This window comes from Neovison vison, unplaced genomic scaffold, assembly GCF_020171115.1.
Source record: "Neovison vison isolate M4711 unplaced genomic scaffold, ASM_NN_V1 Scaffold_088, whole genome shotgun sequence".
NCBI classification, from domain to species: Eukaryota; Metazoa; Chordata; class Mammalia; order Carnivora; family Mustelidae; genus Neogale; species Neogale vison.
The window spans coordinates 370,780-395,050 of record NW_025334892.1 but is presented as its reverse complement, the minus strand read 5'-3'; the positions used below and the strand labels follow the sequence as shown (position 1 = coordinate 395,050).

Genomic DNA, 24,271 nt, shown 5'->3' with positions numbered 1-24,271 from the left:
GGCTTCTGTGCCTCACGGTGTCACAGGACCTCCTCCCCACCCCCTCACCCCCCGCCATAAGCCTCCTACCAAGGACACCCACGTCTGGCTTATATTTCCACCATCCCCAAAGCTGCCTCCTTGGTTTGATGACTACATCAAAAATTGTCTTTGTAGCTGGATCAGTGTTGAGAGAGATGCTGGGAAAGATAATCAGCATAGCTTAACCCTGCTTGCTTCTGAGAGCTGGCATTCTGGATCATGCTTTCACTTTCTTTGTACATTTCTACATTGTGTTTTGAGCTAATGAGCCTTCATAATTTCCAGGAAAAGAGTGTCATTTTTCTTGCCAAAAACTATTTGTTACCCAACATAATAATATAAGTGGTTTTATGGGCCCTATACTGAATGTAACAGGGGACAAGATTTTCCTTGCCTTAGAGGAGCTTAGATTGCTTTATTGAAGAAATAATACCTAGTATCTGTTTTATACATGACACCCTTCAAGCTTTCCATATTCTAATGAAGGGGGGGAAACCTCAACTTTTTGTTATTTAAGTTTATTTATTTATGTTTTTAAAGTAATCTCTACACCCAACGTGGGGCTTGAACTCATGACCAGGAGATCAAGAGTCATGTGTTCTTCCCAACTGAGCCAGGCAGGCATCCCCAAATCTCAACTTCCTTCAATAAGCCAAGGGCCAAGTTGCAAAACAGTGGCTAGGTTCACGCAAAGAAAACCAAGAGAAATGTGAACACGGGGAGAGAGTCGAGGAGGGAGTAAAGGAATTTCAAAACTATTATCGGAAGTAAAGGCAGATGGCAGGTATACTGGTCTCCAACACCATTCCAGTGATGAAAGGTGGTAAGAAAAATCCAAGGAAGGATCTGTGAAGACAGAAAGCAGATCAGTGGTTGCCTGGAGCTGGGGACAAAACAGGGATTGCCTGGGAGGGCACAAGAGAGCTTTCTGGAATGACAGAAATGTTCTCCAATTCGGTTGTGGTGGATGGCTGTCACTCAGTCAATTTACTAAAGACCCCGGACCGCATCTTTTAAATGAGTGAATTTGATGATGTGTAAATTATACTTCAGTAAAGCCGTTTTTTGTTTTTAAGTCTAGGGAGATAAACGGATGAGTCTTCAAGATTCTATGTATTATTTCTGAACTAAAAAGAGTCAGGTCCTCACTCGGAATCAATTAGCATGACTGAAGCCTGGGGGAAGCTTTGGCTGCCAGGAACAGAGCCCAGAAAAGACGCAGGCTTTGAAGAAGGGATAAAGGGGGAAAAAAGAGAGGCATCACCCACACTCAGGACAGGCTTGCTTCCTGAATGTGCTGCTAGCCGGCCCAGCCACTGGAGTCCCACTCAAAGCAGCCACAGAGCACTGCCAGACAGGAGACACAAACAGCCCCCGGCGGCATAAGGCAAGCATCTCGCAGAAACACAAATGCGGGGCCGCAGAGGACCCCGAAGAGAGAAAAGGCACATCCTGTTGTGAGATCAAGAAAGGCTTTGTGAAGGACGTGCTCCTGGGAGCCGTTCCTGTTGCAATGAATAGCATTCCGTCAATGTCCAGAGTGGCAGCGGGGGGCAGGGGGTACGGGGGGAGGGGGCAGGCGAGGGAGGCGCCTGGCATGAACATGCGCATCCCCGACCAGTGAGGCTGAAGCTGGGCCTGCGTCTTTGTGTGCCAGGGTGAACAAAGGCTTGATTGTGAAAAAGCCCTGAGTGTGTTCAGAGAGTAAGCCACACTGTGGCCTAGGGCTGGAGCTCCAGGCACAAGCAGGGAACCATGATAAGGCGGCAGGGAGGTCGCCTGGAATCCAGGCAAGGAGTTTGCCAGGGCTCCTCACCCTGAGGAGAGCGCCCGAAGGTGCTGGAACAGAGAAGTGAGGAGAGCTGCGGTTGACCAGATGACTGCAGTGATACAATGCTTGCTCCCTCACCATACCACCTACTACCATTTCACAGATCACCGATTCACCAAAATCACCAAGGCCCCCCTTTTGAGAAGACAAAACAAGGCCTTGGGACAAGATGAACACGGTTAGTGGGTCGGTTAGTGGGTAGGCCTGTCTCCTGACCCATGGGACACTTCTGCTCCCGCTAGTCGGGCTGTCTTTCTCGGAAGGGTCAGATGTGTCTGTTCCAAACCCTTGTATGGCAGTCGCACTGGTGGTTTTATTTACATCACTTAATTATTATGGAGACCAATAAAATATGAACCCAGAGAGAGAGAGGTATTGTTTCTTCAAAAGCCACACCGAATGCTTTCCAAAACTCCCTGGAGGTGAATGGCTCACAATTGCCTGATGCAGCTATAAAAGGGAATGTCTGTAAACATGGGAGAGGATTCTCCACACAGCTCTCTTCCAAGGTATCTAAGCTCTTGCTCCCCTCCCCTCAACAAAAAAAAATAAAATAAAGAAACTAAAACTGAAAATCATGGAAGGCATATTACGCGCGTGAAAAGATGTGCAAGAGTTCCAAGGAATAGGTCGGCTCTAAGAAAATGCCCTGGCCCTGGAACCAGAGATCAGGGAATTGAATAGACCCTTGTATGTTTTCAGTGAAAACAACATGTTTCAAGTATACATGTTGCTTTTTTTTTTTTTTTTAAGGATTGACTGATTTAACCAACTTTGCCCATGAATGGACCCAAACCCATCCCAGTTCCACAGGCCAAGAACATACAGCAGGCATTCACAGCAACGCAACTCCCACCAGGAGGCCTCTGTACTCCAGGTAGGCAATGCTAGGCTGGCCTGGCTCAGGGGAAGCCAGAGGACATGATAAGAAGTCGACAGATGCAGCAGGAAAAGACAATTCCACGTTGAAGGGAAAGAAGCTACCCAGGAGCCCGCCAGGATTTATCTGTGCAGCAGGGAATGGCCCCGCCATTGGGGGAGCCCAGATTCTGCTCGGGAAGCAGGGAAGCGACTCTGCGACAAGGGTGGTGAGTTTGACGGAGACAAATGTGGTGGGAGCTGAACCCTGAAATCAAGGAGAGCAGGGACTCCCACTGCTTTCTTAACTGCTGCATCCCCAGAACCTAGAAAGACACCTGGACCACAGTAGACAGTCTAAATATTTGTTGGAGGAACAGATGCATGGGCACACGTGCAGGGCATCCATGAGACATTGTCAGCGAACCGCTGGAGGGAGATTTCTGGAATGTAGGGTGCACGTCGGGGCACAGGTGCAGGCTGGGGAGTCATCAAGCACCTTGTCTAACTCATAATCCTAGGGCCCGGAATAGTGTGGAGGGAGACAAGAGGAAATAGACCTAAGTGACGGTCTTTGACCCTAATAGAAACCCCATTCAGGGCTGAAGAGGACTTTAATGAGATCCTAATCCCATCATCCTGCAATAGTTCCAGGAGAGAGTGGCTGGTCTAGAATAAATACCTCGGCAACAGTAACAGGGAAATCTCGATTTCCTGGGGCAACACACTTCTTTGCTATTAGAACATTCTTCCATATATTAAGTAAAAAACCTGGCCTGAATTTTACCACTTGGAACCAAAGAGGAGAAGTTTCATTCTACCCAAAATAAGGAACTGGATCACAGTGGGCAAGTGACAGTACCTTTAGAAGGGGAAAAAAACAACAAATAAACCTGTCATCTCAGGAAAGGGAATCCGAAAGACTCTGGGCAAGAAGCCTGAGTGAAAGGCAGATTTAAAAATTTTAATTCCCGTAATTCCTAAGTAGGCAATTCTGTTATGGAAGATGGTTTGAGGAGAAAATCCCATTTTATAAAAACATCTACATTTCCGGTTCTGCTCTGGGTTCCTCATAGATACCGTTTTATTTCCTGAGATGGTTGTTCGTGATGCAGGCAAGAAAACAGACTCCGGGAGGCTAAGCAGCTTGTCCATAGTCACACGTGATGCCTCTCCAAGGCGGGCTTCTGAGCCCCCGTGACTCACAGATGCCAGCTGTAGAAGAAGGGGGAGGGTCCAAAACTACTAGTGTCAAAGTAATTATTGGATGCCCTGGGGGCTCAGTCAGTTAAGTGTCTGCCTTTGGCTCAGGTTATGGTCCCAGGGTCCTGGGATCGAGGCGTGCATCCCGCTCCCTGCTCAGCCGGACGCCTGCTTCTCCCTCTCTCTCTGCAGCTCCCCTGCAGCTCCCCTCCTCATGCTCTCTCTCTCTTTCTCAAATAAATAAAATCTTTAAAAAGAAAGAAAGAAAGAAAGAACAGTTATTCATGACATGCCCCAGCAAACCTGAGGGCATGTCCAACCCGAAAAATGGGACATGTAGCCTTGGATGAATGAAGTTGGCAGAATATATATATAAATGGCCTAGAAAGCTGACCCTAAAAAGGAGCGGAGGTTGGTTGCAAATGGTGAAGACAGAAGCCACCAGGCTGTTCCTGCTGCTCTGCCTGAAATTCTGTCCTCTCATGCACGTACACCCCCAAATGGTCTCTGCCCTGCAAAAGGGAGGGCAAACCTAAGTGCGAGGAAATGGAAGTCTAAGAAAATCCAAGGAGTTTAAGTGTCCTGGCCCCAGGGGAATAGTACAACCCCAAATGCTGAGATAACTTGGGAATGAGATCCGGAGTGGCCGTCAGTATTCAACTGAGAAATGACGAAACAGTGGCAGGGAGAAGCCAACCCGCAGAGGGGCAGCTCTCCAGGATGGAATGATCTTCGAAATACACCTGCTCAGAGATGAAACACGGTGCAGAACGCTGGGTCTGTGTGTGCCACCATTTGTGGAGACAGGGGGGTGCGGCGGGGGAGGACGGACATTCGCTTCTGTACACAGTGGGTACCCCTGGAAGGGGACCAGACTATAGGAGGCCACCGCATCCCAGTGAGCAGGGTGGCTGGGCAAAGGGGTGAGGGGCAAAACTCCTCACTGTGCTTTCCCCAGTTTGAATTGCATGACGAAACAGTGGCAGGGAGATGCCAACCCGCAGAGGGGCAGCTCTCCAGGATGGAATGATCTTCGAAATACACCTGCTCAGAGATGAAACACGGTGCAGAACGCTGGGTCTGTGTGTGCCACCATTTGTGGAGACAGGGGGGTGCGGCGGGGGAGGACGGACATTCGCTTCCGTACACAGTGGGTACCCCTGGAAGGGGACCAGACTATAGGAGGCCACCGCATCCCAGTGAGCAGGGTGGCTGGGCAAAGGGGTGAGGGGCAAAACTCCTCACTGTGCTTTCCCCAGTTTGAATTGCATGAACTGTATTACGTGTTCAAAAACACAAATAAATAAAAATATAAATAAATAAATAAGTTAATGAATATTTCACCTGGTGAAACACTAGTTTGGTAGAACAGATGTGTAGAGGGATGGCTTGTAAGGGCCTTAAGAGGACGCCCAGAAATCTCCTGGAGTCTGTACAGACTAACTAGGAAAACTCACAGAGAATCAGCCATACTGCTATAGGACTCTCTCCATTTGCTTTGTTTCTTTATTATTATTATTATTTTTAAAATTTTCCAGGTAATCTCTGCACCCAACATGGGGCTTAAACTCACGACCCCAAGATCAAGCATTGCAAGCTCTTCCGATGGAGCCAGCCAGGCGCCCCTCCACTTGCTTTCATTTCAAAATCCACAGACTTGAATACTGCCTAGGGCGGGAGTGGTGGTGATGGCAGATTACTCTGCTTATGGTCACAAAGGTGTGGTGTGGCAGGAAAGTCCCCCCGTGTCTCCTCTTAGGGTCTTGCTGCCACCCCACTGACTGTGCACAAGCCTTGTTTTCTGCTTCTCTGGCATCAACTTCATACGCTGCTCCTAATGTAATTCCCTGCACACAGACTGTCAAAGATATGTTGATTTAACCGATTATGAATCTCTTGATTTAATGTTCCAAAACTAATTCCTCCAGCATAAAACCACCACAACTGGGCTGTCTTTGGGGATGGATCAAATAAGGATAAATATCCCATCCAATGGCATTAAGAAAATCGGGGCAATGTTCTGTTGCGGGGAGCTACCAACGGAGCACACTCTAGTCTATTTGTACTGTAATCGGCTTGGGAAAAAGTCTTGCCACAGTACAAAACTAATTTCTGATATGGAAATCAATATGCGAACAAGGACAATTCACCAGCAAGTTCAGGCATCCAAACACACTTTTGGGGAGAAAGAACACAAGGCTGAAAATCTACTGTGTGTTGGCAGCCAGGAAAAGCAGCATAAGAGAATAGAGCTGATCATGTTTTCCACTGAGCCACTTGAACATTTCAGAAGGTCACGGCCAAGTTCAAGGACTGGAACTTTAATGTTCCATGAATTCAGTGGAAAGACCTCCAGTTTCCCTTCCATCCAACGTGATGATTACACAGACCCAGAAAAGTGGAACTTTCTTCTGGAACATAAAACTTGTCCCACCATGGGACCCCCTCTCTTTCCTTCCCTTTTCTGCTCTTCCATAATGAGGCCTGGGGAATTGGTAGCAGGCCACCCCGTTCCAACCGTGAACCAGCTCGAGCTAAAGGAACAACGCCCATGGTCACTCTCTTTGAAGAATAAATTAACGCAGACATTCAGAAGAGGCAGCTGACCCCCATAAAAGGGCTTTAGTCCCAGTGTTTGAGCAGAAAGGACAGTCACAGTGGAAAATATCCTCACCCTGCACCTTCAGCCCTATAACCGTACAGTGCCTGAATTTTCATGATGACCCTGCCATCTTACTCGGTGCATCGCCCACTTCTCAGTTAACAGACACTGACTGGTTATGAACACCAACATCCGGCACTGATGACATCCCATCCCTGCTCCTGGAGCTTACTGAACTGAACTCTAACAGTATTCTTTCCTGGTGCGGGCATCACTTGGTTTAAGTGAGCTAAAACTTAATGGGAACGTAGTGGTTTGGATTAAATCGTACAGAGAGAGTATAAATTTATGAATTGTTTTAAGCATAATAAAGAATATTAACCCACTGAGTGGTAGTGGGATGTCCAGCCATACTATATTTGCTTTACATCAGGACTTTGTTGATTTTATAATATTGAATCCCTTGTTCCCTTCGGATTCCTAAAGGAGACTTTTTTTTTTTTTTTTAGACGTTTCAGCCCCAGAAAGGGTTGTGTGTTTCATTAATAGCTGGCTTCTTTTCATTTTTGTCCCCATGAATCAGGTTTCCCTCTTGCTTCTGGCTGCTAAGAAACTTAGTGCCAAGATCGCAGCCTCCCGCAGGGCACTTGGGACAATCGTGTCATCTGCACGTGGGGAGTGGCAGCTTTTAACCAGCCAGTCCATTTCTTCTAAGTTGTCAAATTCACGTGTGCCGTGGTGCGCAGCATTCCTTTCGATCCTTCTCGAGTCTGCAAGGCATGTAGTGATAATCCTGTTTTGTTCCATCGGGTCATTTGTATTTCCTCTTTTCTTCATTGTGGGTTTTGCTGGAGGTTTGTCAACTTCATCGATTGTTTTAAGAACCAGCTTTTTGTAGGCAGTGTGCCTGGGTGGCTCTGTCAGTTAAGTATCTGACTTTTTTTTTTTTAAAGATTCTATTTATTTATTTGACAGACAGATCACAAGTAGGCAGAGAGGCAGGCAGGAAGAGAGAGGACGCGAAGCAGGCTCTCTGAGAGCCCGATGTGGGGCTCGATCCCAGGACCCTGGGATCATGACCTGAGCCGAAGGCAGAGGCTTTAACCCACTGAGCCACCCAGGTGCCCCAACTGTCTGACTCTTGATTTGATTTTGGCTCAGGTCTTGATCTCAGGGTGCTGATTTCAAGCCCTGAGTTGGGCTCCACGCAGGCTGTAGAGCCTACTTTAAAAAAAAAAAAAAAGAACCAGCTCTTTGTCTACTTTTTCTCTACAGTTTTTCTGTTTCTAATTGTATTGATATTCTTCTCTTATCTCTATTGTTTGTCTGTAAAATAAAGCAAATCTTACCCATCTCATAGAGTTATGAGATTTAGATGAAATGATACGTAGAACCTAGAGCAGAACCTGGAATATGGATATTTTTATAAAATGTGATTCACACACAAATATCTTCCTTAATAGAATCCCCTACTTAGGGATGATAGCAGTTAAAGGAAAAAAAAATCTGCAGTGTCTGGACTAGCTTGCTCAGGGTTTCAGGTTTTGCTTTCCTTTTTCCCCTCCGAATTATACTTGACTCCATGTTATGTCTAGATGTACATATACAGCTGACCCTCAAATAACATGGTTATACTTAGTTATAGGGCTAGAAGCACTCACCACCTGCACGATCGAAAATCTGTGTGTCAGTTGTGACTCCCCCCAAAACTTAATGATTGCTGTTGGCCAGAAGCCTTACTGATAACAGAAACAGTCAATCAGCACATACTTTGTATGTTATTATGTATTACATACTGCATTCTTGCAATGAAGTAAGCTAGGGAGAAGCAAATGGTATTAAGAAAATCATAAGAAGGGCACCTAGGTAGCTCAGTCGGTCAAGCGTCCGACTTTTGGTTTCGGCTCAGGTTGTGATCTCAGGGTCGTGCAACTGACCCCGAGTCGGGGCTCCACACTCAGTGCACAGTCTGGTTGAGATTCTCTCTCCCCCTCTCCTTTTGCCATCTCTCCCTACTCATGCACTCTCTCTCTCTCAAATAAACAAATTTTTTAAAAAATCACAAGAGGAAATACATTTATAGTACTGTACTGTATTTATATTAAAAAAATCTGCATATAAGCAGATGGCAGAGTTCAAACCTGTGTTCAAGGGTCAGCTGTATACAACCTTGAGAGTCCCAAGAAATCTAAATAAAAGAATCTAGAACTAGCGAGTTCAGCAAGTTCACAATATACAAGATAAACATACAGGGTGCCTGGGTGGCTCAGTTGGTTAAGCAACCGCCTTCGGCTCAGGTCACAGTCCCGGAGTCCCGGGATCGAGTCCCACATCAGGCTTCCAGCTCCATGGGGAATCGGCTTCTCCCTCTGACCTTCTCGCCTCTCGTGCTCTCTCTCACTGTCTCTCTCTCAAATAAATAAATAAAAATCTTTTAAAAAAAAACAAGATAAACATACAAAAATCAATCGCACCTCATTACTGTAGCAATGACTACCACAATTAAAAATACAGTCATATGGGCGCCTGGGTGGCTCAGTGGGTTAAGCCGCTGCCTTCAGCTCAGGTCATGAGCCCAGGGTCCTGGGATGGAGCCCCACATCGGACTCTCTGCTCAGCAGGGAGCCTGCTTCCCCCTCTCTCTCTGCTTGCTGCTCATCCTACTTGTGATCTCTGTCTGTCAAATTAAATTTTAAAAATCTTAAAAAAAAAAAAGGTCAATTGAACTTCATCAAAATGAAAGAGTTTTGGTCTGTGAGAGACCCTGTTATGAGGATAAAAAGACCAAGTGGAGATCGGGAGAAAATATTTGCAAACCACATACACAACAAAGAACTAGTATCTAGAATTTTACAATAATGAACTCACAGGACTCAGGAGGAAAAAAAATCTAGCACTCCAACCGGGAAAAGAGTGAGTGACATGAACAAAATATTTCACTGAAGATTTTTCTAGTACTATAAGCACATGAAAAGATGTTCAGTATCACTGCCATCAGGGAAATGCAAATTAAAACTATAATGAGGGGCACCTGGGAGCTGAGGCGGTTAAGCATCTGCCTTCACCTCAGGTCATGATTCCAGGGTTCTGGCATCAAGTCCTGCATCGGGCTCCCTGCTCAGCGGGGTCAGGGATCATTAAACTGTGGCATATCCATACCATGAAATACCATGAAAAAATTTAAAAGGAACAAACGTTTGACGCACACAACAACCCTGATTAATGTCCAGAGTATTATTCTGCATGTAAATAGCCAGTCCCCAAGGCTTAGAGGCTGTATGATTCTGTTTCTATAATGTTCTTGAAATAACAAAGTTGTAGAAACAGAATAGATTAGTTGTCTAGATTAAGAAGGGGATGGGAGGAGGGGCAGCTGGGTGGCTCAGTGGGTTGAGCCTCTGCTTTCGGCTCAGGTCATGATCTCAGAGTCCTGGGATCGAGCCCCGCATTGGGCTCTCCGCTTGGTGGGAGCCTGCTTCCCGCCTGCTCTCTGCCTACTTATGTTGTCTCTCTCTGTCAAATAAATGAAGTAGAAGCAGAAGCAGAAGCAGAAGCAGAAGCAGAAGAAGAAGATGGGAGGAGGGGTGCCTGTGGCTCAGCTGGTTAAGCGACTGCCTTCAGCTCAGGTCATGATCTCGGAGTCCCTGGATTGAGTCCCAGGTTCGAGTCCTGCATCTGACTCCCCACTCAGCAGAGAGTCTGCTTCTCCCTCTGACCCTCTCCCCTCTCATGCTCTCTCTCACTCTCTCAAATAAATACATAAAATTTTAAAAAGGGGGGGAATGGGGACACATTCAGGGAACTGAATGTGGCTACATGGGAGGGATCCTTGTGGTGATGGAAATAGCCTATAACCAGACTGTACTGATGTCAGTATCCTGGTTGTGATATTTTACTGTTGTTTTACAAGATGTTATCACTGGGGGAATCTGGTTAAATGGTACAGGGGAATCTTTCTCTATTATTTCTTACAACTGCAGGTGAATCTTCAATTATTGTAAAATTAACAGTTTATTTTCAAAACATGAAATTCATTTTCCACTTTTATATTGACTTTAATTTACATCTTGGTGAAAACTTACATAAAAATATACACTTTGAATATCATTACTTTTTTTAGTTTTTGAGGAGGATTGTAAACCACAAAGTGATAAAAATTAGAACACACTAACGTGGAACACAGGAAAAAAAAGCCAAGAAAAAAAAAAGAACAAACTTTGCCACATAAAATTCAATCATTCCTGATAAAAACAATGAAAAGGAGCAAGAAAACTATTTTCATCAAACCTACAAACTAATGGGTCATCTGAAATCCTGGACTTTTTGTATTCTTTACTAGGATATTTCATTACTGATCAGAACAGTAGGAATAAACAGTGGGAATACATTTGTGTTCTTGACCCAGGTCTTGCTAATGTCAGGGTGTGCCTGCCCTGCCCATTCTCCTTTCTTAGGGCAGGCCAGCCTCTTGGAGATGAAAAAACTGTTTATAATGATCTGAGCCCAGAAGCTTACTCTGTTTTACTTAGCAACATAAAAACAGTCTTTACACAATGTGACCGTACACTGAATTTTCTACGAATGCAACTAACCAGCACACTGATGGAAGAAGACAGCACTTTACATGGCTCGGTTTACCCTGCACTGCCAGCATTAGAGAGAGTCATTGGTGTCAGCACTGCGTGGGTGTTTAAACCCCCCTTACTCAGACCTGTTTATATACACCCCGCCTCCAGCATTTACAGACTGAAAACAACATGGCATTTGGTTAGAAGTTCTTTTCCTTTTATTTTTCCTGTACCTTATAGGTAGGGCGTGATACTGATCTTTTTTCAGTAATGCATATAGGTAAGTTATAGTATGAGTGGATTTCATATCAGGTTGCATTATACAATACTCGTTGATTAAAAAGTGCAAGCGGGTCCAGCAAGGTGGACCTCCAGAAAGCACTCTGGTGTTCCTTTCTCCTTGACGGAATTCCACTCGCAAAGCTGTGCATGGGAAATAAAGTGGGGGCCCGGGAGACACTAACAAGAGCAACAAAGCCAGGACCAGCTAACAGCACAAGCTGTGAGCAAGCAAGAGGGTGAAACTAGCGCCACCTTCTGGCAGAGATGAAAACAACAACACAACACCAAAACAAACCAAAAAAACCCCCCAAAATGGCAAAACTTACTTCAGGCTCTAGTACCCGCCCCACTCTCACCCTGACCCATGCAAAAACGTTCTTCCTTCTTCCCTTAACTGGGCATAAAAGATATGACCTTACACTTCAGTGGTATCCTCTACAAGGAATCCCCCCCCTTTTTTTTTTCCAATTCTGGACAAACACAGACTTCCTTCTGTACAGAATGAACCTAGAAAAAAAATCACTGGGTGTATATGGAACGTTTTGGAAGTTCATAAAAGGGGAACCACCAGAGAAACCCAGGTAAACATGAACCTGTAAAACAAAGTTATTGGAAGAAACAGGAAATTTTAGAAAATCTCTAACTTGAATCCCCAAATTCAAGGAGCTTTTGTAGCTTCAGAGGTAGAGCAAGGAGTCATGAAGGAGAAGCAATTTGAGATCAGAGAAATTAGGCTAATGATTAAAAACACAATATGTGAAGTAAAGAAACACACAATAAACATACTAGGTGGTAAACGGTTAGAAATCAGAAGATCGGGGCCACTTGGGTGGTTCAGTCAGTTAAGTCTCCAACTCCTGGTTTCAACTCAGGTCATGGTATCAGGGTCCTGGGATCCAGCCCCCCTTCAGGCTCCACACTCAGTGCAGTGTGCTTGAAATTCTCTCTCCCTCTGCCCTTCCTGCTTGTGCAGGCTCTCTCATTCTCAAATAAATAAATAAATCTTAGGGGGAAAAAAGAAATCAGAAGATGAATGAAAAGTCACCTAAAGAATCGAAGAAAATATATAATGTGGAAGACATACCCAGAAGACCAAACATAGACACATGTGATTCTCCTGAGGGGAGAGTCCAGAGTGAAAAGAAAAGCAACAATAAAAGTGTTAACAGGCGGAACGCCTGGGTCGTGCAGTTGGTTGAGAGCTGCCTTCAGCTCAGGTCATGATCCCAGCGTCCTGGTATCGAGTCCCACATCGGGCTCCTTGCCTGGCAGGGAGCCTGCTTCTCCCTCTGCCTCTGCCTACCTCTCTGTCTGCCTGTGCTCACTCTCGCTCCTCTCTCTCTGACAAATAAATAAATAAAAATAAAATCTTTAAAAAAAAAGTGTAACAGGCCACTGGGAGGGTATTTAATCAACCTGCCACCAATCCTATTAAGAACTCTGAGCAAAACAAGGCGGCAAAAACTGAATGTGCACACATCATCTCCAGCAATCTTTCTGTGTACTATTTAATGGCAAAGGCAGTCACAGTAAAATGAGAACAAGGACATCGCTAGCATTTAATACAACTTGGGTTGCCCGCACAATACAGCAGAAAACAGAAATAAAAGATGTAACCCCTGGACATCAGTCACCATCAGGGAAATGCAAACCTAAACTGTGGTGAGATATCACCAGTCAGAGTGGATGAAATCGACAACACAAGAAACCACAGGTGTTGGCGAGGGTCTGGAGAAAAAGGAACCCTCTGCACGGCTGGTGGGGATGTGAACTGGTGCAGCCACTGTGGAAAACAGTATAGAAGTTCCTCAAAAAGTTAAAAATAGAGCTACCTGAAGATCTAGGTATCATACTGGGTATTTATTATTCAAAAGGATATAGGTACCATTATCTATGTTTAGAGCAGCATTATCTACAATAGCCCACTATGGAAGTAGCCCATGTGTCCCCTGACAGATGAATACATAATGAAGATGTGGTATAGGGGCACCTGCGTGGCTCAGTCAGTTAAGCCACTGCCTTCGGCTCAGGTCATGATCCCAGGGTCCTGGGATCGAGTCCTGCATCAGGCTTCTTGTCCAGCAGGGAGCCTGCTTCTCTTTCTGTCTCTGCCTGCCACTCTGCCTGCCCTTGCTCTCTCTATGACAAATACATAAATAAATAATTTTTTTAAATCTTAAAAAAAAAGATGCAGTATATATATACAATGGAATATTCCTCAGCCATAAGAAAGAAGGAAATCTTGCCATTTGCAGTGACAGGGATGGAGCTAGAGGGTATAAGGCTAAGTGAAATAAGTCAGAGAAAAACAAATGCCATACGATTTCAGTCATATGTGGAAAATTTAAGAAGTGAAACAAACAAAAGGAGAAAAAAAGAGAGAGAGGCAAACCAAGAAACAGACTCTTAACTCTAGTGAATGGACTGGCGGTCACCAGAGGTGGGGGGAGTGGGGAGGATGGGGGATGGGGGTAAGAGGAGACAGAGTAAGTGGACAGTTATCGTGATGAGCCCAGAGTTGCTGACTTACTGTATTGTACACCTGAAACTATATAATGCTGTATGTTAACTACACTGGAATTAAAATTAAAAACTTAACAAAAAAGGTACAATCTTTTGTACCTTTGGAGTACATGGAGGAGACAAAAAGCATTGTTATCTGAAGCTGATACAATCATCCACTTGGAAAACATATGAAAATCAATGGGAACCCGTTCATTGAAGGAAACTACTGGCATCAGTAAGGGAGGGAAGGAATTACAAATTAAATGTTAGGAAAGTACGTATTTAAAAAATACAATGAGGGGTGCCTGGGTGGCTCGGTCAGCTAAGCGTCTGACCCCTGGGTTCAGCTCAGGTCATGATCCCAGGGTTGTGAGATCGAGCCCCACATCAGGCTCCACACTCAGTGGGAAGTCTGCTTGAGGATTCTTTCTCTCCCTCTCCTTCTGCTCCTCCCCCCAACTCCCCTGCATGTCTCTCTCTCTCAAATAAATGAATAAATCTTTTAAAAAAAATACGAGTGTTCACGTCAGCAGCACACAATCTAAAATGGGAATGACACAGAGGTTAGTATGGAAGATAACATACAAATTTATGAAGCATTCCATATTTTAAAAAATGACTGGGGGGGCACCTAGTTGGCACAGTCAGTACAGCATGCCCCTCCTGATTTTGGGATCATGGGTTCAAGTCCCCCCTTATGCCTACAGCTTACTTAAAAAAAAAAAAAAAAAAAAAAAACGACTACGGAATCTCATCCACATAGTAATAAAAGTATAAAGCCTTGACATAAACTCAACAGCGAGAGGAGGAAAAAGAAGAGAAGAAGACCAGACTTTACAGAAAGAAAAAAAGGAGCACTCAGAAAAATGGAGAGAGCCACATTTCTGAATGGAAAGAGTATAAAAATGTCAGTATTATTGGGGGAGATGCAGGGAGAGGTCCCCCCTCTGAGAATCACAGAAAAGGAGGACTCAGAATGGGGCGGCAAAGCCCAAGCCAGCTCTCCACCTTTGCATCTCTGTGCAAACTCAGAGAAAAACCTTTGCCCCACGCCCAAGTCCTGACTGACCACACAGTCCCGGGACGTACAGTGCCACGGAACCACCACAGGGTACCATCAAGCTAAAATAAGAATCCAGGACTTCATTGACATGAGTACCAAGTTCAAAACCTCCTCCACCGTGGGGTTACCCCAGGCACTGCCAGAAGTGAAAACACATTCCTGGCTCCTCGATGATGGGGGGATAAAGCGAATGAGGTGCTTATGTCCAGTAGAATGTGACTCAGCCTTTAAAAGGCAGGACATTTTACACAGGGTACAACATGGACGAACCCTGAAGACACACTAAGTGAAGTGAGCCGGTCACGGAAGGACACATGCCGTATGAATTACTTACGTGGGTTATGGAAGAGAGCCAGAGTCTTCTCTACATGGAAGCAGAGTAGAACGGTGGCAGGGGGTGGGATGGGCAGAGGGGGGCTGGGAGTTGCTGTTCAGTGGGTGCAGGGTTCCAGAGATCTGCCCTACAACATTGTGCATGCTTAACGATTTGGGAAGGTGGTCCATCTCATGTGAAGTGTTCTTACCAAAGAAAAAAAATGAATTAAATGTAGAAAAAGATAAATGAAAATGCTGAATCTAAAATGTTAACTTTTTTTATCCACAAAATGTATTCATCAATAAATGATCCATGTAATATTACAAAAAAAAAAAAAAGCAAAAGAAAGAAATAGGAAAAAAGAATGAAACCGAAAACCTTATTCCTGGCAGTCTGTGATTTTCTGCAGGCTCTCATCCCCAAGTAGATGCGGTGCCCCTCCTTTGTCCTCAGGGCCCTCAAGAATTCACAGCCGAAATCAGCACACCCCCTACCCTGAGCCTCCTTTCTGAATGTCCCATCACTTCTGAGGCTGAATGACTCCCACAGCTTCCTTTTCCAGTCAGTCTGTTCCTTTTCTCACATTTCCGGAAAACGTGGGCCAGGAGCTGGTGTGGGTGTCCTTGCTACCCACAACTGTCACTTTGCAATGGTCTCTCTTCCGCCCTGTGAAAGGCACCACCTCCATGTCTGAGGTTCATGCTGTGACACCCGGCATCCTCTTTTCTCTCCTTGTCATCCACTGACCACCCCCATCCCAATCTGTCAAGTCCTCTACATCCCGGCTCACGAAGCCCCCTGCCCCACCGCCGCCCCGTGCCAGGGACCGACCCACCCACCCTCTGGCCTCTCAGTCCTGAGACCTCCAACATCCTTCTACCTCTACTCTCATGCCAGCAAGCCCACCTGTGCCACAGTCTCTCGGGCCCTGTTTCCTCATCGGCAAGTCGTGGTCCCAATATTTTCGAAGCATGAACTTGCACAGTCTGCATAATCTCTCTGATCTATAAAGCAGCAAGGACAGTGATGATCCTGGGTCCTAGCGTTATTGTAAAGACCAAAGGAGATAATATGTGTCAAGTACTTAGGACAGTAGTTAGCACACACTGTGCAAAGAATGTGAGCTATTGGTAGGGATTCCATTAACAGACGAACATTTATGTTCAAACATATTTTAACGAACACGTTAAATATTAACAGGGGAAGAAAATAAGGCAGATGCTTACCCGACTGAGCCACGGTTATCCCTGAATTTCCTTCCTTTTTTAATGCCGATGACTATTACATTGTATGCATATACCATATTCTGTTTTTTCATTCATCCATCAATGGACCTCTGTGTCATTTTCACCTCGTGGATACTATGAAAAGCATTACAGTGAACATGGGTATGCAGACAGCTGCCGCACCCCCTGGCAAATGACAACTTCACAGAGGAAAGAATCTGGACTGGATGTGAGTTTGCGAACACCGCCAAACCCACATGGACCCGTTTCTTCGCATGTAACTTGGCAATAAGACTGCCCACCTTCTGAGTTAGTGGCGTTAGTGCCTTCCCACATCAAAGAGAACAAGCATCTTAGGCTGGAGCCGCAGGTATGCTGTGTCTGATGCAGGTAACCGGGAACGGATAGGCACGTGGGCAGGCGAGGACACGGATGCCTTTTTGGATGCGAGCCTGCTTTGATGCTGGAATGTCCTCTGAGATGTCTGAGAGTCCGTGAGCATTAACACAGAGCTTGACCAAGGTGCAGCTGGCATGGAACGTTCCCTTTCCTTAACTTTGAGAAAACACTGGTATCAGTTTAAAATAACACCATTCTTTTCCTTCCCATGTGTGCTATGTATAAAATGGTCTGAATGAACACTCCCATGTAGAGCCAGTTTTTGTAACGTTCATCGGTGTGGCTCCAGGAACTCCCTCTGGCCAAGCGCTCTCTCCAGAAGGGACTGGTGTTCAAGGTCATCCCTTGGGCACCCATCAGATTTCATCTCACTAGCCCCACAGATACTGTGAGCAGAAATCTGACCCTCCACCTACCTCAAAACCACCGGGAGAATCAGCAGTCCCTGTTCAGGGGCAGAAAACCCAAAGAATCAAGAGCAGGGACTCAGAGGGCTGTCTGCATACCCAAGTTCATAGTAATGCTCTTCACAGTATCCACAAGGTGAAAATGACACAGATGTCCATTGATGGATGATTGGATACACAAAATACGGTGTATGCATACAACGTAATAGTCTTCAGCTTTAAAAAAGGAAGGAAATTCAGGGATGCCTGGGTGGCTCAGTCAGCTAAGCGTCTGCCTTCATTCGGCTCAGGTCATGATCCTGGGATGGAGTCCCTCATCGGGCTCCCTGCTCAGCACTAGGTCTGCTTCTCCCTCTGCCTCTGCAGCTCCTCCCCACTCAAGCTTTCTCTCTCCAATAAATCAGTTAAAACAATGACAAAAAAGAACCCATCAGGGCCTTTTAGAGCTGTTGATTCTACCCTTCAAAATGCACCTACAAGCTAATTGCTGCTCTCAGTTCCACGGCCCAGCGCAGGCCACCTCCTTGCCAGCTCTGGTCCTGCTTCCCACTCCATCTGTCCACGCTCAGCAAGCAGCCATGGACTCCCTTCGGAATGAGGTCAGATCATGTCACTCTTCTCCTCCTTGGCCTTTCTGCTCCAGCCTCCCACTGCTGTCCTCGCTCATGGGGCTCCAGCCACAGCAGCCTCTTGCTGTTCTTGGATGGGTCACCCCTTTCTACCCAGCTGACGTCATCACCTCCTCCACGTCCTGTCTATGTGACTCCATGGACACAGGCATCTCTGTCCTTTTCCCTAGAACAGTGCTGGGCACATAGAAAGCACTCAGAAATATCTGCTGAATTAATGAATGACCAAAAGGAGGGCTGTTTTCTCAAGTCCGGTAGTTACCCGGGTGCTCAGAAACCCAGGCTCAGAGCCGAAGGGCACAGCGGACTTTTGACAAGGCTGCCACCTAGTGGCTGGATTCCTTTGTAGTTTTGTGGGTGCTCATATTTCCTGGGACCCTGGGATGAGCTGTCCACTGGGTAAGCAGGGAGGGCAGCCGCCCACAGACAAGGAACCACTCCCTTCTCTAAATCTATTCCTATAGGGTAAGATGAGATATACACAAAGAGCACCAGAGGGAGAAAAGGAAGAGTGTCTCTGGGCTGTAACACAGACAGGTTGACAATATTGATCTAGAAAACCAGCAGGAGAGGATGCTGGTTGTGGAAGCATTGGGTGGGCATGGGAGTTACAAAGTCAAACTCATCTGGCCTTTCTTTAGTTCTTTTTCTTTAGTACTCAACGTATAGAGAACTGATGGAAGTCCAGTAAAGTCTGGCATCCAATGCGGCTGCCATTTCTGATACACCAAATCGTTCCCATCTTTGTCTCCATGGTACTGAGATGTAAAAACCCACACCTATTACCGTACCAGCACTTTCGTTTCCCTGTTTCTCATGTGTGTAAAAACAAAAAAATGTGATCCCATATTCGAATGACCACCTCGCACTACTAGGCCCCGCAGGGGTAGTAGACCCTCCAGCCCAGAATCACTGGCTGACGGGCACCATTCCCATGCAGCCCCACGGCTGGCTCACAGGCAAATGCATGGGTCTGGATTTGCCATGAATGAAGCAATTTGGGGACACGGGACAAATGCCAAGAGCGGCAGCTGTCCAAAAGCTGATTAGAAAATTGCTCAGGACTGCCTACATTCAAAAGTAAGTTTCCAGTGACAAAATGTAATTTTCAAATTCAACTGTATTAATTCAAAGGACATAATTTCATTGGAGTAAAGTAGGGAGTGTACTGCATTCGAATGGGGACTCTAGGAATAACAACTGCACCTTAGCAGCCCAATAGGCCATTACAGTTTAGAGAGCCTGATGTGGGGCTCGATCCCAGGACTCTGAGATCATGACCTGAGCCGAAGGCAGCAGCTCAACCCACTGAGCTACCCAGGTCCCCCATATCCTGTTTTTAATTTTTAAAGCATTGTATGTATATGTTTAAAAAATTTCAAACAGTATAGAAAGATCTAGTATGAAGTCTCTTTCCCCTACCCAATTCTGGCAACTCCTCAAAGATAACCACTTTTAATCCCTCCACAAAGAAAGTTATGATTTCAAATATTAAATTAATGTATACTTTTAAAAAAATCAAAGCATACAAGGTCATACCATAAGCACCATGTTCTTTTCCCCACTTTATAACGTATTTTGATCTTTCCCTATTTGTACATACAAACCTACTGTGTCCATTTTCATGGCTGCATACTATTCCATTGGGTGAAAATCACTTATGTAATCAGTTCTGTACTGATACACACCTGTGCCCAGTATTTTACTATTATAATAATGCTTCAACTGTCCATATTTACTGCCATCTTTTTTCAAGTAAATCAGTAATATTAAATGCCAAGGAGATACTTGGTGGAAGGTTATATGCATTTCAAATGTAGACAGATATTATCAAACCACCCTTGTATATCAACTATAGGTAGGGTCCTGCTCCTTGTACCCTTGATAACACCAGAAATGCCTTTCATATTTCCTCATCAGTGAGAGGAAAGAGCACATCAATTCTTGTTTTGTTACATTTCTTTACATTGCTCTAGGTGAGACTGAGCATCTTTCTAGTGCCTATCTTTATTTTTTAATGTGAACTAGCCATTTTTCTATTGCATTGTTTTCTTTTTCTTATTGATTTATATAGGCTCTGTGTAAATATGCCTTCTGTTACATGGATTGCAAATTAACTCCCACTTTTTATAAAACAGTTTTTTATATTTATTGTGATTTTTTTTCATCTTTTCTTACATGGCTGCTGTGTTTGTTTCTACTTGGAGAGGCCCTTCTAAGGCCAAGACTACAAACTGACTCTGAGTTTTTTCTTTGCATGTTTATGGTTGAACTTTTTAAGATCAAATTCTTTAATCCACCTGGAATTTATTTTGATGGAGAGGGATAAGATCACGATCCAGCTTTGTTTTTTTATTTTTTCCTAAAGACCCAATCAGTCATTATTTTCCAATGCATTATCTAGCTGGATATAATATGCCACTTTGTCCAATCCTGTCCCATCTCTATACTACCCTAGGTGTAATCTGGACTTTCTCCATTGTTCTGCTGAAGTGCATATCTATTCTCCAGTTCCAAGATGCTTAAACTTAGTCCCTCGACAAAGAAATTTTAGAAATTTTCTGGTTATTCTAGAATATTTTGTCTTCTATATCAGGGCTTATCAACAGAGGCACTATTAACATTTTGGGCTGGATAACTCTTTATTGTGGAGGGCTGTCCCATGCATTGTAGGATGTTGATCAGCAATCCCTGACCTGTACCCACTAGATGTCAGTAGCACCCCCCTAATTTAGACAACAATGTCTGCAGACATTGCCAGTTGCTCCTTGGGTTAGGGTGGAGGACAGAAGGCCCCCAGTTGAGAACCACTGTTTTAGATAAACTCAGAATCATTTTACCAGTGTTTGCACTCCCAGTCAATTCCCACTGATACCTTAATTGGGATGAAACTGAATTCATAGAGTAATTAAGATAATGTTATTATATTTAAGATATTATACTTAAGATATTATACTTATTCAATTAATATTGATGAAATTCAATCTTTATTATATTTCACCTTCCTATTCAAGCACCATGTATATCCTTCTACTTATTTACGCTTTTATGTCCTTCCAGAGAGTTTTAAGATTTTTAAAAATATATTTAAGTTCATTCCTAAGTACTTCACCTTTTATATTCCTTTATAAATGGGATTGGTTCTTGTGTTACTTATCTCCTCTAACCAGTCACTGATAAGAAAGCTATTCATAGGGGCGCCTGGGTGGCTCAGTGGGTTAAAGCCTCTGCCTTCGGCTCAGGTAATGATCCCAGGGTTCTGGGATCGAGCCCCGCGGATCCCAAGCTCCTGGGATCGAGCCCCGCATCAGGCTCTCTGCTCAGCGAGGAGCCTGCTTCCTCCTCTCTCTCTGCCTGCCTCTCTGCCTACTTGTGATCTCTGTCTGTCAAATAAATAAATACAATCTTAAAAAAAAAGCAAGCTATTGATATTCAATATCCTACAACTAACCACAAGTTGAACTCCTACTGTATCTAATAGATTTGAAGGACATTCTGGTTTTTTCTAATGATACAATTTTCAGGAAATTCTAAGCATTTCTCTAAGCATACAATGTTATCCTCTGGAGAAAATCATCACTTTTGTTCCCTCATTTCCAGTACTTCTGTAGCTAGAGCTCCCCTGGCTCACTGCCTTGATTTAATACTTGCAGGAAAATCTGGATGATGGTGGTAATGAGGCAATCTTGAATCATTCTTGACTTTAATGGGAATACTTCCAGGATTTCACCCTTGAGGACAGTTCTGGCTGTGGCTTGAGATACATGTGTCTTAATCCCACTAGAGAAGGATCCCTACATTTATAGTATACCAAAAGTTTGTTTTTAAATCAGAAGGATTGCTAATTTTGCCAAACATGTCTTCCATCTCTGGAGATGACCAATGGCTCTCCTTTGGTCTAGTAATGTTGTAAAATAGATTATATTCCTAAATGCCCAAATATAACGTACTCTTGGAGACCATAAATCCACTTGGTTGCAATCTACACTATTATTCTTTTAATTTCTTATAGAATTCTACTTGTTAATATTTCGATCCCACATTTTTACATCAATATTTGAGAGTGAGAGTATTCTGTCATTTTTTTGTGTGTGGTGCCCTGTTAACTTTTGGAATTAACGTTTAGGCTGGCGTGATAAAAACAAGCTGTACTTTCATTTGTTGTATATTTAAAACCAAATGTCTGTATTCAGTATGAAACCAGTCCTTAAAATAGTACAACCATTGTATAGAAATATGAGGCCTTTACATTAAAAAAAAAAGTCACATATACTTTTCATAGAGTCAACTTTTTGGAAAACTGAGTAAATTAAAATACACCTTTGAAAGCTAATCTGCATTGTGGTATTTTATGCAGAATTCAAAAATTGTAAGTATACTACTATTCACTTCCATTATAAATTAATAATGATGTATTTCAGCTATTTTCCCAATTTAGACAATTTTGCACGGAGATGTGCACTGTAACAGCCAGACCATGGAAATCTTAGCTCTCTTACGTACCTGCGCCCAAAGAAAATTAAATACATTCCCGATGCTTCCCATGCTCTGAACTCAGACACAATGGCTAAAAACCCTTCTTTCTGATTCTCAGAAAACCAGTGAAACGGAAAGCTCGCGGTTCCGGTGGCCACCACAGCCTAAGTGATTCACAGGGTTTTCCAGGTTTCCAGAGGATCCAGGAAGGATGTCGAACGCCCACGTCTGCGAGAGTTCTACAGGGTTCATTCCCTCCAACGCACCTGTCACCACGACAACCTCAGAACGGGCACCCCTCTCTCACACATACGTGGCCAGTAATACACGTCTGATGAGGGGAGGGACGCAGGAATCATGAAAGGGTTTTCATATCACCAAGATGAATGGCCTGCTTAGGTCCCTCCCACTGGGGGTCCCTCCTGCCTGGCTCCTTCCCACCTGGGTCCTCCCTACCTGGGTTGCTCCGCAGGCGGCTCTCTGCAAGCTCAGAGATGGCTCCAGCTGTTGAAGTCTTTTTCAGTCGAACCACCCCGGAAGCGGCGGTACTTCCCGGTTTGTTGAGCATGTCCTCGCTACTGGCCCTCTTGAGCTAAGAGACAGAAGGACAGAGGAGGAGAACGTATACTGTCAGTAAGGAGTGCTATAAGCCAAGAAAGCACCAAGCAGTACCACCTGCCCAGTGGTTGAGACGCAGTAAAGGCACTTGTCAGAGCACGACCGTGTGCGGCAGAAAAATGCAAACCAAATAAACCTGCGTCTATCATTTACAATATGATCTTCCACTATGTTTCAAAGAATATTATATATAAATATTATGCATATGAATATTACGCATCTTGTCACATTTCAAATAATGAGGTTTTTTTTTTAAAGCTGCTTTTCTGTTTTGGTTGTTTTTTTGTTTTTTTTTTTTAAAGATGGGAGCCTATGAAGAAAGAACTGTGAGATGCACAAAAAGCAAGGTGAGGGTAATGCACAAAAAATTAAAGGGCAAGAAAAAACAGCTTAAAAATATATTTCTCAATTCTGGACATGTATATATGTGTATATATGTATACATACATAGATAGATATACACGCACATATGTATACGGAGGAAGGAGAGGGATGATACCATATGCTCTACACCATGCACTCTGTATAAGATCTCACACAGACAACATGTTCAGAGGGACGAGAGGTACCTTCTGGAGGCCAGAAGAACACTGCTAATGGAGGACAGAGAGAAAGGAGAATCTCTCTGCTCCTTTTCTGCTTTCCTTCCTGTCCTGGAAGCAGCGTAACAAATGCTTGTTGAAAGGAATTAAAGACTAAGAGTTGGGAGCCCCTCAACGAGCTCACAGTTCTGGCCCAGGTAAATGACATTCACGGTTCATGAGAAACACTGCAAATACATTTTTGCAATCATGGTAAGTCTTCTGGGAAGAGTATTTCTGAAGAGGACTAGTACTAAAAGGCTGGAGCCAGGCAGATGCCTGGAACCATTCTGAATTGATCTGACATCTGAAGAAAAGGCATGAAAATGCCCTCAAGTCCATGGAGACTGCCCACCACTCGGGCTGACAGACCAAAGTCCGGCCCCGCACTGCGGCACTAACTTCAGGGTCATTTACTGACGATTGGGTGTTTATATATTTGCACACAAACACAAATTTCCACTTTTGCATTGTTTAGATTTTGGGGTATTACTCCACACACCCCAGAATGGCTTGAAGGAGAAAACAAAACAAAACAAAATGAAACCAAGTGTTGGTGAGGTTGGGAAGCACCTGGAACTCTCTGCTGGCAGAAGTATGAACTGGTAAGATGCTTTGTAAAACTGTCAGGATCTACTAAATGGAATATCTGCACCCTGTGATTCAGCCAGCCCACTCCTAATTCT

General features: G+C 44.4%; 1 protein-coding gene across 1 annotated transcript in view; it reads right to left on the bottom strand.

The window, feature by feature from the left end:
* The window catches only part of LOC122898012 (cytospin-B-like), a 334,551-nt gene that overhangs the window by 98,100 nt on the left and 212,180 nt on the right, over positions 1 to 24,271 (bottom strand). The window contains 1 exon segment of the mRNA XM_044236199.1: positions 22,843 to 22,978. Within this exon segment, the coding sequence (XP_044092134.1) occupies positions 22,843 to 22,978 (136 nt within the window).